At 33.1% G+C, this 16,954-nt stretch overlaps 4 protein-coding genes across 8 annotated transcripts in view; all 4 read right to left on the bottom strand.

Moving 5' to 3' along the window:
- LOC135837245 (serine protease Hayan-like) overlaps window positions 1-1,268 on the bottom strand; it is a 37,057-nt gene extending 35,789 nt beyond the window's left edge. The window contains exon 1 of one of the 2 annotated variants that reach the window (XM_065352458.1): window positions 630-1,268. In XM_065352458.1, the coding sequence (XP_065208530.1) occupies window positions 630-675 (46 nt within the window). In that variant the 5' untranslated portion in view covers window positions 676-1,268. The remainder of the gene's footprint in view (window positions 1-629) is intronic. The other variant, XM_065352459.1, reaches the window with a different exon arrangement.
- Window positions 1,269-1,387: 119 nt separating this feature from the next.
- LOC135837241 (vesicular glutamate transporter 2-like) lies at window positions 1,388-4,071 on the bottom strand. Its single transcript, XM_065352452.1, has 9 exons — window positions 3,432-4,071; window positions 3,095-3,325; window positions 2,822-2,996; window positions 2,610-2,740; window positions 2,390-2,510; window positions 2,183-2,316; window positions 1,904-2,049; window positions 1,693-1,813; window positions 1,388-1,610 (listed from the first exon to the last, which is right to left on the bottom strand). Exons 1-9 carry the CDS (start codon window positions 3,591-3,593, stop codon window positions 1,434-1,436), a joined length of 1,398 nt encoding a protein of 465 aa, XP_065208524.1. The 5' UTR covers window positions 3,594-4,071; the 3' UTR covers window positions 1,388-1,433.
- Window positions 3,944-11,985, bottom strand: LOC135837244 (vesicular glutamate transporter 3-like). Of its 2 annotated transcripts, XM_065352456.1 has the most exons (10): window positions 9,123-11,985; window positions 8,879-9,053; window positions 8,676-8,806; window positions 8,474-8,594; window positions 8,256-8,389; window positions 8,033-8,178; window positions 7,841-7,961; window positions 7,598-7,769; window positions 4,164-4,225; window positions 3,944-4,084 (listed from the first exon to the last, which is right to left on the bottom strand). In XM_065352456.1, exons 1-10 carry the CDS (start codon window positions 9,255-9,257, stop codon window positions 4,079-4,081), a joined length of 1,203 nt encoding a protein of 400 aa, XP_065208528.1. In that variant the 5' UTR covers window positions 9,258-11,985; the 3' UTR covers window positions 3,944-4,078. The 2 variants fall into 2 exon arrangements, with proteins under 2 accessions (XP_065208528.1, XP_065208527.1); XM_065352455.1 differs by lacking the exon at window positions 3,944-4,084 and having other exon boundaries at window positions 4,110-4,225.
- Window positions 11,986-12,117: 132 nt separating this feature from the next.
- LOC135837240 (vesicular glutamate transporter 3-like) overlaps window positions 12,118-16,954 on the bottom strand; it is a 45,580-nt gene continuing 40,743 nt past the window's right edge. For all 3 annotated transcript variants that reach the window (XM_065352451.1, XM_065352450.1, XM_065352449.1), the window contains exons 6-10: window positions 13,180-13,300; window positions 12,953-13,086; window positions 12,683-12,828; window positions 12,486-12,606; window positions 12,118-12,404 (exon numbers count right to left, since the gene is read on the bottom strand). In XM_065352451.1, the coding sequence (XP_065208523.1) occupies window positions 12,225-12,404; window positions 12,486-12,606; window positions 12,683-12,828; window positions 12,953-13,086; window positions 13,180-13,300 (702 nt within the window). In that variant the 3' untranslated portion in view covers window positions 12,118-12,224. The remainder of the gene's footprint in view (window positions 12,405-12,485; window positions 12,607-12,682; window positions 12,829-12,952; window positions 13,087-13,179; window positions 13,301-16,954) is intronic.

The following is a 16,954-nucleotide window of genomic DNA, read 5'->3' as shown; positions in this document are numbered from 1 at the left end:
TATTTCGAAAAAATGCAGTGAAAAAATGTTGGATTTTTCTTAAAAAGTCCATTGAAAACCATTCAACGTATCGACAAATCCCTGTACCCGTTTCGTTTAATTGTCTTGAAAACCATATGCATATTTCCAGGGATTTTTTGCAAGAGGACGCGAGGGGACGCTGCCCCCCCCCCCTCCAAAGGAAAGTTTGACAATATCGAAAAATAAAAAAAATGAAATAATTTTTTTTAAATAAAAAATAATAAATGCTAACTTTTTCAAAAAAAATATTTTTTTTTAGGTCAAAATTATTGAAATACAAAATCTACCTATCAAAATTGCCACATTGAAATTTTTGAATTATGAAACATTATTATTTTTGAAGAGCAAAAAAAAGTGCTCAAATTTTTTTTCTCAAAACACAATGGCAGGGGGGGTATGAAAATTAGGGACTTCGAACTTCAATTTAGCTTTTCCCAAGAAAGGAAATATAAAAAATTACCTCTGATATTTCAAATTTGACGTGAACTCATTCCATGCGTTCGGGGCTCTGGAATTTGGCATCGAGTTTTTGCAGTCGAATCGGTACTATCATATGGGTTTTTCCAATATCCCCCTTAAGTGCAGTATAAAATAAAACATGTACTTACCAGTGAGGTAAATGTGCAAGTTGAATAAATAAACATAAACGTACATGTTCCTGTTTAATTTGATCACACAATACAGATAAAATCACTTTTTATAAATTATCAAATGGAAGCAACATAATTTCATAATACTTTATACTCGTACGTATTATTTTTTCACATCGAGTTCACGATACCTTCTGGATGATTTTTTTGTTTTCATCAGTATTAAATATGTATGCACGATCAACGTATAATTCATTTCTCTGCCGACCATATCAACGCTTCCAATGGTTAACTTGTTTTTCAACATCCAGCCAACTCTGTTCTGTTTCAAATGACGTACGAATGTGCGCGATCAAGGTTGCAAAATTTTTTTTGGATCGCGAATCGCCTGGCATAATTATTATACAAAACGTAGATGATAAAATTACCTATTACTGCTACATCATTTCTTTTTATAACTTCCTCAGTAGAAATTGATTGATTTCGAAGTTTTAAAATAAGCTCACAAGATCAAAACATTTGGCTGGTCAAATAAATTATTTAGAATTTTTTTCTCAATTCTCAATTTGTCAAGTTCAATGACGTTGGGAAAATCTATGTTGTTTAGATAATTGCGAATAGGTACGTCATTTACCATACCTACTCGTATGCTCATATTTGGAGACAAATTATCATCGAATAAAACGAGAAATTCAAGTTGAATGAGCTTGCTAGTGCTTCATCAAATACCTTTGATTGATAAGATGCGTGCTCATTGTTCATTTGTTCACAAAATATTTCAGGCGAAGATTTATTGTTCAAAAAAAAAAAAAAAAGTAAAGTTCAGGTCGTCTGCGTATTCGATAAATCTTTTTGCCATTGATCACATTTCTTGCTTTCTTCGTCGGTTGAAAAAGCCCACGGTTGTGTTTCACCAGATCCAAATATCAGATAAAATACAGCTCCAGTGCATAAGATCACTGCAAACGCAATAAAACTCAAATTCCATTGCGAGGGACTCTGAAAAAAAAAGATTTGAATCGATGAAACGCCGAATTACCAATTTTTCGAATTTTACTGCAGAAATTCATGAATTACTCACGTGATCAGTTACTATAAAAGCTACTACGAGTGGACCGGAGGCTGAACCCAGCATGTAGAATAATGCCATAAAACTAGACAGAACGCTGGAACATTTTGGCGCCAATGCTAGGACGTTTAAGCTTTGAGAAATTGTACAAATCAAAATGTGTTAATCGAATTGAAAATATGGAGTAGTTGAAACTAAAACATCCATAAGTAAGTGGACTTACTTGCATACCACTTCAATCATAGATACGGCCAACTTCAGTAGAATCAAACACGTCATTACAATTGTGAAATTGTAGGGTAAATATGCCATTACAAGCAGTAAGATGCCTCCAGAGCCCAATGCGCCGCATGTAAATAATTTGTGCATCTATACGTACAACGTAAAGTATCAATATTTTTAGTAAGGGACATTCCAGATCCCAGGAACTTGAATTGATATCAATCCTGCGCATGCATTTGCAATTTTTTCCCTCAAATGCTTGAGTATTCCTGATATTTACCTGAGTAGTAGTCATAAGATTAGTATTCTTCAAGTAATCTAGTACATAACCAGTTAAAGGCATTGTAAGGATATTTATGGTGGTGGGTATGGCTGAATATATTCCTACTTTATCGATTTTGTTTCCAGTAAGGTCTAAAAACAGATTACAGACACCACTCAGCTTGTGTGTAATCGACATGGATTTAGGAAAAATATATTTTGTCACCTTGAATGTACATTGGCAAGCAGACAACAGTTACTGTATATCCATAAGTGTGAAGCATCTCTACCAACCCCAAAGCATAGACAGGTTTACTCAGCATCATGCTTTTCCACATTGCTTTCATCTGCAATTAGATTGAAAAGTTGAATTAGGTTTAGAAACTGAAAACACCAAACATTTAAAAGATTAAATAATGTAGTATGTCTTTACTTAATCTGCTAACATTTTTTGGTCTGGATTGTTTCGGATCTCGTTGGATATAACTGAGCTCCTCTTTGGATATCCATCGATCTGATTCAGGACTATTGGGCACCAGAGGAATCCATATCGCGGACCATAGTAAGGAAAGCCCACCTTGGATGAATCACGACATGAATTTGAAAATAGAACTGTCCATTTGTGTGAGTGTGTGTGTGAGATGATTAATTACAGTACCAGAAAAGTAAAAAGTTGCCGGCCAACCGTATTTGTGGGTTACGATTCCGAAGATGGGATACACTATGGCTGGTCCAGCGTATAGCCCTGTTAACGTTAAAGCCATAAGTTTGGATCGGTCTCTGTTTGGTGACCATTGGCTCCATAATTCGGCGAAACTGACGAACCTAAATCCCTTTATGGGTTTTGAAACAATTTTCAATCATAAGGGCTCTTTTTATTGAAAATGGAAGTTGAACTGTTCGAATAAAGTGTCTCGAATTTCGTAATTACCTGAGTTATTCCTTCTATTATTCGATCGACGATGAAAAGATGGAAACTGAAACGAATTATCAGCGGAGTTAAAATGGTCAAGATGGATATAATCAAGTTGCTGATGCTGAGCACAGTCGAGCCTCCGAATCTCATAGCGAGGTATCCTCCAATTGGTGACAACAACAGCCCAAAATCACTCACGCCTAAAACGAACCCTTTAGTTTTGGAATCCCAGTTGAATTCTGGACTCTGAAGTGTTATTTAAGAACTGGTGTGAGTTTGAAAAGTGAATTATTTGATACACGTTTGGTTAATTGGACACAACAGAGGAATTAGGTATATTTGATGTGCTTACCTGAGTGATCGTCGAGTTACCCATATCGATTTCTTTCGCAGTTGTCATATCGAGAATAGCTATATTCAGATTGGCTTTCAAAGCAAATATATTCATTTCGCCGATAAAAGCCAATATACCGACGAAGAAACGTTTCGAAAACCAAAATCTATACTTCTCCATTTCTCTCGAAAAGTAGGTACTTAAGTACTTTAATATCAACGGATGTTCGTGTGTGAAACGTAGCACGCGATTTTCATGTGCTTGTTAAATAACCGAATTTATAAGATGAAAAAAAGTATATCGGTGAACTATTCCAGGAAATTATCAGGTTAATTTGGCTAGTTGATAACAAATGAACCCGAAATAGTGTTAAATTTGACATACATTTGACTCTTTGTATGAAATTTTTGCGTTTAATTATCCGTTTCGTGTTCTGGCTAACGTATCTCTATATTCTGTGTAAGCAATGTGCACTTATAGAAGGCTGTAATACATTTTGTTGACATTAGGGTTAAAAATCGTCTGATCGTTTTACGACATAAATACTTTCGTGTACTTCGTGACGAACGCGTAGGTATAGAAAAGATATAAGTGTAGCTAGATTTTACTTCATTGTAATTACATATCACCATACAAAATATTTTTTCACCCGTGTCTCGTTTGTTTTATACCTACCGCCACAATGAAGCATTAATTTCAACGATTACGATGTGTCTTCATTTTTGAGATAACATGTATAGTTTTACTTACTGATGTAGGTAGCGTACGCAATGTGTAGATTTTGTTTGAAGGAACTAGGCAGTAATTGGAGTCTAGAACAACACCGTAAAATGTATATTTTAACGAAAAAACTGACATTTAAAAAAAAAAAAAACTTTCGAACTCCTTTTTTGAAAAAATGTTGTTGAAAATTGGAGTGAACTGAGTATAATTAATAAACATGTAGGTAGGTAAAGTATAGGTGGTAGTCTATCCATTTATGTTCAGAGATATTCGTTGCTTTCATTATTGATACAAATATCATCCAAATATACTTACTTAAAAATCGTTCATTTAACCACCATATAGATAGATAAGGTAGGTACGTTGCAATTTAATTTGTGATGATTGAACGTTAATAATATGATGCGGTTATTTTTCAAGTGCCTTATAAAAGTGTAATACAATACACGTTATTCTTCGTCAGTAATAAGTCTTGTACATACAAAAAGTATGTATTCAGACTTAGCAAATTATTATTGTCTTTGACAAATTTTAAAATTGAAGCTCTGAATGCCACTTTGATGTGTATGAATATGATTTTTGAGTGTAGATAATGGAGCGAACGAGCAAGATTTGAATTACCATAGCCCACCATTTCCCCATCTCCACAAAATATACCCAAAGCATAAATAATTGGAAGATTTTTTACGGCAGGGTGAGTTGGGGGGGGGTCGTAGCTGTTTCATTCGTACATTGATTGACGTCTCGTCGTAGCTGTTTTATCCTACATTGATTGACGTCTCTCGTGTTTTCGGATCTCGTTGTAGGTATACTTCTAATAATGAGATTTTCTTCAAAATATTGAAAATATTAAATAATGTGTAACTAAGCTTTGAACAAGATTGAAAAAAAAATTCGTTTAACAAAAGTTACCATGTGGCTGTTTGGAATCTTCAGGAATTTCAAAAGTCATTCCATTCCTAGAAGATAGGACTGAATTTCCATTCCAGTTTTAAAAAAAAGTCAAGGATCTTTCATCAGAAATGTTAGAAAAGGCACTTTTTAGTCGGTGAAAGTTTTTTCTTTTGGAAATTTTCTCGAAGTCGAGAATTTGCGTTTTGAAATTCGAATGAATCTGTGGTTGAATATCTCACTTTTTTAGAAACAGGTGTTAAGTGATGTTATAAAAGAATGTGGAAAATTTTTCATTATTTTGAGAAAATGTTTTCTTATTTTTTTATCCTTTTTTTCTGATTTGGGCGATATAAGGCCTCAAAGTCAGATCTTCAAAATTTTTCAAAAATATTCCTTAGACGTCCCAAAGACTTGGAACTGCTTTTCAATGTGTGTCTTTGGACTTGAAAAAAAAAATTAAAAATAAAAATTATGTTGGTAAAAAAGTGATCTAAGATTTTTTCAAAACTATTCAAATATCTCTTAATCGAAATTTTGAAGGTTTAAGATGAGAGGGTGTGTATCTCAGAATGCAAGGGTTATTAGGAAAGCATTGAATGTACCCCTTTCCTTACCCCCAATCACCCATGCCACTTATCTTTTCCCCTCCGTCTTGAATTCGTAAGATACCTAGGTATGATTTAGACAAGATATTTTCAATGCTTTAAAAAGTCTTCAAAAGTGAGAGATACTTTCTTCAGAAGTCAAGATTTCTCTGCTATGAACTCTCAAGTTCAAAACTTCTCCTGCAACTTAATTGGATATGTGGACACAAGACGATGGAAAAGTCATGATTTTGAGTTCAAAGATGAAGCCTATTTTGCGAAAATGACTTAAAATTATGACTGCAAGAATATTTTTGTATTTTATTTAATATTTTGCTTTAGTAGTACGTTATTATGCGTTGATTTGATTGCATCGAAAATTTTAGATTTATTTGTAGAACTGCCCATTTTTCTGTTCAGAATTCCACGAATCATTTTTTGATCAAACCTGGATAGTTAAAGAGTCTAAGTATGTCCAAAACATTGCTGGTGAACTTGCAAGTGCTAACTTTCTGCTTTTGTCGTTTTTTTATATATACCTATCAATAGATAAGTTTTGTGTTTTTTTCCCTATCGAACTAAATTTTTCAAATTATTTCACTCCTTTGCAGAATTTTGAAAAAATTCCATCGTTTTTCTCATTTGCCTCAAACATTTTCTAGGAAAAGGTGGCAACAGTGCCAGTCGCGAATATTTTTTGCCACGTTTTTGAATTTGACATTTTGCTTGGAAATGATGTCCTCTCGAGCTTCAAATTTTTCAATTTCGTTTTGAAAAAAGTTCTACCCTCGTCCTTCCTGTAAGAATTTTGAAAATTTTATAAACTAAAAATTGAGACTAGAAACTCCCTTCATACAAAGAAATCTTGAAATGTTTGAAGATGAGTTACGAAAGCGAAAAGTTGAGATATGAAATTTGAACTCATCTCTACCCCCTCCCCCTCACTAAAAAAAAGTTCGCGAAGGTTTTGAAAAATGCCCTGCCAGAAGTCCTGCTGAAATGCATTTTTCATTTTTAAATATTGACTGAGTAAGTGAGTACATATCTAACAATCCTGCTTATTCTGTCAGTCCTGCTTTTGTACTGTTCTTTTTTTTGTTGATATGCCTCATTAGTCTCGTAATTGTCCTGTGTTTTTTTTTAAAAAATCAAATTTATCAAAATACCTTGGTTCTCTTTTCAATCAGATTTTGAATTTTCAATTCATTTCTTTTTTATTGTGGAATTTTGAAAGAATGTTATTGTTTTCACATCTGCCAGATGAAAAATTTGTGTGTAGAAATAGCCTTTAGCAGATGGAATAGTACAAAAATTATCAGACGCTTTTTAAAAGTAATTTTCGATGAAATTAATTTGTATTTTTTTAAAACCATGTATTCTGAAAAAGTATGCTGATGATTTCGTTAAAAACGCTCAAAACAAGTTGGAAAATTTGAAAAACGAAAAGTTGAGATGGTAAAAATATTGTCAACTTTCACCCCTCTCCCGAAAAAAGATTGGAAACCCCAATAACACTGGAATAATTCAAGAGTAAAATTTTGATATCTCCTCTTCCTCTCGAAAAAAAAGTCGTGAAGTGTTTGCAGAATGAAAAATTGAAATGGTGAAGATACTTTTGATACCCCCTACTTCCGAAAATGTCTTTCGTTAGAATGCTCAAAAACATTTGAAAAATCGAAAAATCGACGTGTAAAATGTTCACCTCCCTGGCCGATGAAGATGAGCAATTTCCTTTCAAACGTCCTGCTAAAAAGTCTTGCTTTTTTATCAACGGAATGTACTTTTGAAATATCCTTCATTCTTTTGAACAATGGCAATATAATTTGTCATTAGGTAATTTTAAATTTGTACCAATGTTTTTGTTTATTAAAGAAGCACATCAAGCATTAAAATTTCAAGATTTAAAAAAAAAATAATAACTTAACTTTTAATTATTAAAAAAACTATATTATAGTGCTTAAAGAAATCATTATTTTTCGATACCTTGACCTTGAGTACTTTGGCCATCTTTCGGTTTAACATCATCTTTATTTTGTTCATCAACAGAGGTAGTCCAGTTTTGTGGCTCACTAGATCCAAATATATAAAAAGCCAATGCTGCGCCAAAAAAGAACGTCGCAAATACAGTTAAACATTTGCTCCATTCGGAGGTTGTCTGTTGACCAAAAAAAAAAATCACAACTTGTTTATTTGCAATAAATTACGTTTTTTCAATCCGTTACTCACGTTATCAGGTACCATGAAAGCTATAATGAGTGGTCCAATTGCTGCTCCAATGACGTGAAATGGTGACAAGAAACCAGCCAAAATACTGGGGCATTTTGGTCCTATGGCGATGACATTCAATCTTCAGAACAAAACGTAGAATGAAATAGGACTCATTGCTTACCTTAGAGATCATATTCTTGGTGAACTTACTGGCACAGCACACAGTTTATCGATGTGGCTAATTTCAATAAGGTAAAACATGCCATTAATAAAATGAAATTACGAGCTAGATGAGCAGCTGTCAGAAGTATCGCACTTCCCATCAAAAAAGCTCCACACATGAATAGCTTATGCACCTGGAATAAATTTAATTTGAAAATAGTTCCACTAACGAGTATACGTATTGTTTATAGCATAATCTGATGGTTTTTACTTGAGTGGTTGTTAAGCAACCAGTATTACTCAAATGGTCCAATATGAATCCGATACTAGGTATGCTGATGAGATTTACAACAGTTGGTATTGCTGATAAGACGCCGACTTTGCCTATCTTACTGCCAGTGAGATCTGGAAGTATGGTCTCCTCTTAGTTATTATAATACCCCTGAGGATCTAAAAATGTGGATTTTTGCTCGAGTTTATGTTAGGTACCTTTTATGTACATTGGTAGACAAGTCACAGTTATCGTACTTCCGAAGTGATAAACTATTTTTGCGATGCCTAATGCGTAATAGTGTTTGCTCATGATCACTTTCTTCGACACAGTTTTCAACTAAGAATTTTATGATTATTTCTCGAAAATTCGCATATTATTATGATGAGGGTAGGGGAGATATAGGTACTCACTACTCACGTTTTTGGGCTTGGGTTGTTGAGGATCTTGTTGTATATAATCGAGTTCTTCTTTCGATATCCATTTATCTGATGTAGGACTATTGGTCACCAGAAGGAACCATATTCCGGTATTTATTAGAGAAAAAATACCTATACGATGGTGAGAATTATGTTTGAATTCTGAAGTTGAGAGACTTTTACTGATATGTTAGGTTTATTTACCTGTGCAGTAAAAAGTCGCTGGCCAACCGTACTTCTGTGTAATAAATCCGAAAATTGGATAGGTCAGTGCTGGTCCAGCGAACCAACCACACATTGTTATGGACATTAATTTAGATCTGTCCCTGCTAGGTGCCCATCGTGACCATATTTCGGGAAAGCTTACGTATCTGAAGATCTTGATTTTTGACAATTAAATAAAAAATGAATCTCAGATTTTTGTTTAATAATTGAAATAATGACGTACTTGCGTTACTCCTTCTATAATTCGAAGCACGATGTAAAGGTAAAAATTGTATCGAATGATCCAAGGTGTGAATATGGTCAAAATGGATACCACCAGAGTGCTTAACGTAATCAGGGTAGCACCTCCGAATTTCATTGCGAGATATCCCCCTAAAGGAGAGAGTAAACAGCCATATGCATGCACACCTAACAGGAAACCTTTGGTTTTTGCGTCCCATTTGAATTCCGGGCCCTGTAAGAAATTATTTCTCGTTGGAGCTGAACTGATAATATGTTGAATTAGAAAGCATTTGAATCTACTGAGACTTTACTTAGCCTTTCTACAAATTTAATGAGGTAAATGATATGTAATTGCATTTGTGACTGTCTTGTTGCCTATGATGACTTCGTGGCTGCTGGTCATGTCGAGGATAGCTATGTTTAAATTTGCTCTACACGAGAACATATTGGTTTCCGAAATGAAGCATAAGATTGCGACTAAGAAACGTTTCGAAAACAGCAACCTATATTTTTCCATTGTCACCGTCAGCGTCAATCCACTTGATCATTCGAATAAAACAGACCGAATATGAAGCTCACTTGATCTGAATTGAGAATCATGCAGGAATCGAATATCATTTAGAGGTATTCTGCAGTAGTAAATGTCTTATCTTAGTACTCGATATTTGAATATTATAACGTGAAATATGTACAATTATCAGCTGCATCATTTTTTTGTATGTTGATATCGTGGTTGAACTAATAAGATTATTTTAATTCGTATTGTAACTCGAAAGCTGAAGCGTCAAGAGACACTTGAAACGTGTAGAAACAGTATTCTCAAGGTGTGAAAATTGGAATCGTATACCATTTTTATATTTTTGAATCCAAGAAATCGAAATAATCGTCCTCCATTAAAAAATCTCATCTCGAAAATAAAATACCTACTGTATTTTGAAGTGTAAAAATGGTAAAAAACAAAAATTAATTTCATTAATTATTTTCATTTGAAGATTTAACAAAAAAAATCAATAAAAATTTTTTTTAAAAAAGTGAGCAACGAAATTTCAAAACTAGAAAATTTTGAATCCTTTGGATTATTTACAATTGAAAAATACAGCCAGCTTTAATTTTATTGACGTAAAATCAGGCGCAATTACGTCGTATTCACGTAGCTGTAGAAAAAGTTGCATTCTTTTTTTGTGCTGGCTATCAATGGAGTGAAAGGGAATGCTGAACAACGAATGATTATAATGATTTTTTCTAATGAACTGGCTCAGAACATGTTTCAAGTAACGATATTGAATTTTATATTATCGCAGGCATGTTTTCTGTTGTCCATCAATTTTTAAACTGAATGTTTTAATAACTTTCGTGTTTATGTGCTCCTTAATTTGTACAATTTTCATGCTGCTTGATAATTTTTCTCGTGTTTTTAGCGAATTATGCCATTTTTTAGTTTTTTTTTCTCGATACCGAAGTAGGTACTAGGTGAATGAATGCAATTTGTACTTTTTTGTCGTTTAAAAAATAGTTTAATTGATAATTTGATCAACTTTTTTTGCATAGGTAGGTATTGAATAAAATTCTTGAGATCAACTTTATAATGAGATTTCATTGATCGTTCGTAAATATTTTTTTCGCGTGAATTTGTGAAGAATTATTTTTTTTCTCGTGTTTTGATACGTTGATGTAGTAATTCTTCAATTTTTTTGAAATTTTAATCTCATTTTTTAAAATTTTCATCAGAATTATTTTTAACATTTTTTTGATAAAGTAATTTATTGTTTTTCTTTTTAAAATAATTTTCATATTACACGCAATTTCACTTTTGTTTTGATTTATTTTTTTTTTTTTGAAATTCCGATAGTTTTTTCATTTTTATTTCGTATGCCAATCGATATTTTTACATTTCATTTGGAAATTTTTTATTTATTGACTTCTCGAGTATTTTTAACACAAGTTTTTATCATTCTTATTTAATTTTTTTTTTCGTTTTTTCGTTTTTTGAATACCGTGGTGAAATTTTACCGATTATTGATTTATTTTCTCGTGTTTTTGTTAATTATTTACAAGTTCTATTTACATTTTCACTGATACGTTGGTTTTTTTTGTGAATTTTGATCGTTTTTCGAAACATTTGTCTCATTTTTCACAATTTTGGAATAATTCTTACAAAATTTTTGCCTTTTTTCCCTCTTTTGCATAGTTTTGTCAGCATGTTATTCCCTTTTTGATGATTTTTGACAATATTCATCTTAATGTTGACCAAGTTTTTGTATGTATTTTAATGTCATTTTCCGTAATATTTGTGAACATGTTTTTTCCTTTTTTTCAATCATTTTTTTCACTTGCGTTTTAGCTATTTTCACAAACGCTCATTTTGTTTTAAATTATTGGATATTTTAATTTTTTTTTTATTTCAAGACATTTCATCAAGTTTTTGGTTCTTTTCAACAATTTTTGCATAAATGGAAGTCATTTTCTTCCGTTTTGTGCATTTTTTTTTCAATCTTGCGCAATTTAAATTTTTTAAAGAATTTGATTTGTTTTTTGTTTATTAAATGTTTCATGTTTTCAGTATTTTTTCATGCCACAACAGTCACAAGCAATTTTAATAGCATTTATCGATTTTTTGGTTCTATTTCTTTTTCAATTCTCGTATCAATATAAGAAATTTTATTTCAATTTGATGGCCTGATTTTTGAAGATGAATTTTCTCAGTGTTTTTTTATATCATTTCCCCCCAATTTAATGAGTTTTAAAACTTATAATATTTTTGATATTTTTTTGGGGGGGGGGGAGGAATAATTTTTTTTCAATTATAAAAAGTTGTAAAATTTCCAAGTTGGTACTTGTTATTTTCAAATTACTGAACTGATAAGAGTAGTTGTGAGCAGCAAAGTTAATTGCATGAGCACGAAAAAATGTGAAGTGTTCAAAACACTTTCTTTGAAAAAATCTTTGTAAAAAGTAAGTACGTAACCTTACTCATGAAATTAAAAATTAGATTGATATAAAAAGGAATAAAACAACATTTATTTTTGGTGACGACAAGAAAGGGAGGACGGGGAATCTACGGACATAAAACAAATAGGTAATCTACTTCTACACGTATTAATTATTACGACGAGCAATAATTTAAGCTTTCTTTCTCATTGATTTCTTCTCTGGTTGGAGTTGTTCGTTCTGTTGAGAACGACCACGGTTGTGGTTCACCGGATCCAAATAGGAAAAATATCACAGCTCCGCAAAACGAGATGATGCCGAAGGTATAAAAACAAGTATTCCATTCGTAAGGTGTCTGCATAGAGATCAAATAAATCGATGAAAAATTTTTAGTTGTGAATTTGGTTGTTAAACAGATACAGTGCATTCTACTTACGTGAGTAGTTACTATAAATGTGATGATAAAGGGAGCAATGGCACTGCCCAGCATGTGGAAAAATGATATATAACTGGCCAAGGCGCTGGAACATTTGGGTGCTAAAACGATGATATTTATGCTGCGAACAGAATTAGTGCGTGAGGTTTATTCGAATTAAGATATTATTTTAATTAAGACGATGAATCTATACTGACTTGCATATTATCCACATGACAGATACAGCAGCTTTGAAAAATGACAAGCATACCATCATGAAGACGAAATTGTACGATGAGTTGGATATAGTCAGCAAAATCCCTCCACCGAATAAGAACGCTCCACATGCGAATATCTTGTGAGCCTATGTATTGAAAAAAATAGAAAAGAAGGGGTCAAGTTACTCATAATTTGAAATTAGTGATGTCTGAAAGATACCGTATGGTGATCACCAAATTACAGAAAATGTTCCAATTTGAATAACTTACTTGAGTGGTTGTTAAACAATCATTATTTCTAAAGTAATCTAATAGCCATCCGACTACGGGTACGGTGAATATATTAACAATGGTGGGTATAGCTGATAAAACCCCGACTTCTTCGAGGTCACTACCAGTGAGATCTGTAAAAAAATAAGAAATCATTTTATTGTACGATAATTCAACGATTTTTCTTTTCTGCAATCATGGTAAAGAAAGAATACAGCACACTTCACCTTTTATCAGCGTAGGAAGAAATGTTACAGTTATCACGAGGCCAAAATCTTGTATCATTCTGGCTATGCCTAAAGCTTGAACTTCTTTGCTGAGGATTATATTTTTCCACAATGATACCATCTGTGAAGGAAGATGAATTGAATAATAATACGAGTGATTTAATTAGGGCTCTGTTGGGAATATCATGATTTCAAATCAAACGCTTCCGATATCCCTCCTCATCTTTCAAAGTTATTAGAAAATAGTAGATTTTGAATTGATTTAATTTCTTCACTTTTCGGTGTTGTCATTGAAACTAGATAAACTGGTGGAATGTAAATGGAAACTAATTTGTAAGTTTTTCCTTTTTTTTTTTTTTTTTTTTTTTTTTACAAAAATTCATTATTATAACTTGACTGTAATATCTCAAACCAAAATTGAAAATCTCTCAGATTCACAAAACTTTTTTCAATTAAGAGATAAGAGGAGATCTTGAATGGAGTTCTTTTTCATCATGCTCACCTACCTACTCGTGTACCTACACTTAGCCTTGTCTTAATCTCATGTACCACTCACGGTCGATCTAAAAGTTCGTAGGTCTAATACATAGGTTCTGAAACCAGTTCACTAGTTTGGTCAGTTTTCAAAAATACCTAATCGTTTAAAAATCATCGTTTGAAAAAAAAATCTGTTAGAAGCAGTTTTACATGTATTGCAAATGATTAACATGTAATGCGTTGAAGAATAACTACGCTGCCGGCCTTCTTCAATGTGAACCATAAAATTCTAACGCGTTGATTAATTTTTCAAATAGTTTTTTTTAGCACGTAAGCCTACATCTCGATGTATTTCTGTAGAAAATGTGGTTTCAGAATAATTTAGAAACAGCAGTTCCAAAAATTAGCAATTTCTTCGAAGATCATTTATACATACAAGATACCGTTTTTTTTTTTGGTCGAAAAAAAATGAAAAAAAGCGGACTGAGTTGAGAATATTTTGAAATAGAGAGAGAAAGGTTTGTTACGAAAATTGGGAGAACTAAAATAATCATTAGAATATAGCACCCGGACGTGTTTATGCATAAAATGACTCATAAGCCGGCATACGTCATGTACTTATTCATGTGTGATATAATTTTTTAAAATTTTTAAATTTTATTTTTTATTGCTTTCATTGCGTGCCTCCTGATTAGTTTCGCTTTATATTTCTAGGTACCGTATATTACATATTAGCGTCTAGATAGCCGCACAATATTGATAAATATAAATTCCAACAAAATTTTGAAAATAATCAAATGGTATAAAGAATTTTGAATTTCAATAAAATTCACTGAAGAAGTTTACAGTTGTGTTGAAGGATTCATTGTATAGAAAAAAGTTTAGCATCCTATCACAGATGAAGAAGTCGCGGATGGGTTCTTTGGGTAGACTTGTTTTCGAAAATAAGAAAAATAAATGTAGCATTTCATCGTTTACGAGCATCGAATGATTTAAATTATTGAAAATTACTTCAAATTAATGAAAATTTCGGTAAAATTTGCCAGAAGTGCTAGAAAATACATTTAGTCGGGGGGCCCGCATAAGGATCACTTGCACCCCCCCTCCCCGCCGATCCTCCGAGACAACTATTTTCTTAAAGGAGGAGTCCTAAGGAACATTTCTAGCCCTTGTACTAAAAAAAAAGTGGTCCTACTTACAAAATGGCGGCCATTTTGATTGACAGATCAGCCGAAATCGCAGATTTTGCGTTCCAACATAGGAACAGCATGACATTTTTTAAACCGTACAAAGGTAGATCGAAAGAGCAGGCAAAAATTCATCACCTGTCAAAATTTCAACTGCTAAAGTGCCTTTTTCGATTTTTGGTGAGTTTTCAAAAATCAAGTTTTGGCCAAATGTAAGAAAAAATCAAAATTTTTGCCAAATTAACCTAGAAAGCTGAAATTTGGGATTTACCCTTTTTTCGACCTGCCAAATCGATTGGAAACTGTTTCAACCCATTTTGAGCAGTTTTGGAGCCTCTGGCAGGTTTTTGAAACTCGAAATTCTCTCAAACTTTCATCAATGGAGTTGGAAAGCCGAAATTAATTCTGCAAACTGATTTCAATGTGCTGCTGTGAAGTCAACTGCAGGTAAATTTCAAGTCGTTTTAGAGCCTCCTGCGATGTTTTGAAAATTACTGGCGCCTCTAGTAAATTTTTGAAATTTGTAATTTCCCCACAATTTTATCAAAGTGGAGATGGAAAGCTGAAATGAACTATACACTCTAATTTTAACACCCTCTGAAGACGATTGTAGGTGAGTTCAAGTAATCTTGGAGCCTCCAGTGACCTTTTGAAAGGGTTTATGGCGTTTTTAGGAGAATAGAAATTTCCAAGAAGTAGCTGGAAGCTTCGAAATCACTTGAAACCACTATGCAGTCGACTTCATACGAGTATTATTGTATTGAAATTAGTTTGAAGAGTAAATTTCGGTTTGCTAACCCCGTTTGATGAAATTTTGGGGAAATTTCAAGTTTCAAAAATCTACTGGAGGCTCCAGTAATTTTCAAAAAATTGCTGGAGGCTCCAAAACGACTTGAAATTAGTTTGCAGAATTAATTTCGGCTTTCCAACTCCATTTGATGAAAATTTGTGGGCATTTCAAGTTTCAAAAATCTACTGGAGGCTCCAGTAATTTTCAAAAAATCGCTGGAGGCTCTAAAACGACTTGAAATTCACCTGCAGTTGACTTCATAGCTTATTGAAATTAGTTTGCAGAATTAATTTCGGCTTTCTACTCCATTGAGTTTCGAAAATCTACTGGAGACTCCAGAACTGCTCAAAACGGTTTGAAACAGTTTTCAATCGATTTGGCAGGTCGGAAATAGGGTATATCCCAAATTTCAGTTTTCTAGGTTAATTTGGTAAAATTTTGATTTTTTTCTTACAATTTGGCCAAAATTTGATTTTTGCCCTTGAAATTTTGACAGGTGATGAATTTTTGCCTGCTCTTTCGATCTACCTTTGGAACACTTTTTTTTTAGTACAAGGGCTAGAAATGTTCCTTAGGACTCCCCCTTTAAGAAAATAGTTGTCCCGGAGGATTGGCAGGGGGTACAAGTGATCCTTATGCGGGCGCCCAGCCTAGACTACTCCCCCCATGTGACTCTTGGTAGGGTCTAACTGCACATCTATTTTCATATTTGTGTTCAGCAAGTTCGATTTATGTGATACTGATAACGATACCCATATTGTAAATTTTCTTTCGTCCCAAAATTAGGGGAGGGGGTGCCTATGACCCCAAAATTGGGTTTCAAAGAAATTGGTTGGTTTTCTATTATTTTTGGAGGGCCGCAATTGATCAAAAGCTCATTAATTTTCATAAACTTTGACAAAAATCGCAAATTAACCGTAACTGAAATAAAATGATTCGATTATGGTTTGTTTAAAAAATTTTAAATCAATAACCATGGTTATGCTTGTGGTTAAAAATTTCTAAATCAATAATTTTGGTTATGGTTATGGTTACGGTTACGGTTTTTGGCTCATTCTAGAGTTAAAATTCATTTCGGTTGAAAATTACAGTTATGGTTAACAATTAACATCCCTGGTTTTTTAGGACAAAATTCTTTAAAAGTGAAAAAAAATAAAATTTTTGTAGGGGGAGATTAATGCACACGTGATGATTAAAGCATGTAAACCCTACTTGAGAAGGTTATTCACGTCAGTCTCAAGTAGGAACTAATTTAGCCATATTCCTGGGTTCTAATCAGGGGACTAATTAATTATGAATCTCACCTTCCACTACCAGGACC

The sequence above is a fragment of the Planococcus citri genome, chromosome 2 (genome assembly GCF_950023065.1).
Source record: "Planococcus citri chromosome 2, ihPlaCitr1.1, whole genome shotgun sequence".
In the NCBI taxonomy this organism is placed as follows: domain Eukaryota; kingdom Metazoa; phylum Arthropoda; class Insecta; order Hemiptera; family Pseudococcidae; genus Planococcus; species Planococcus citri.
The sequence above is the reverse complement of the archived record's forward strand: the minus strand, read 5'-3'. Positions and strand labels throughout refer to the sequence as shown.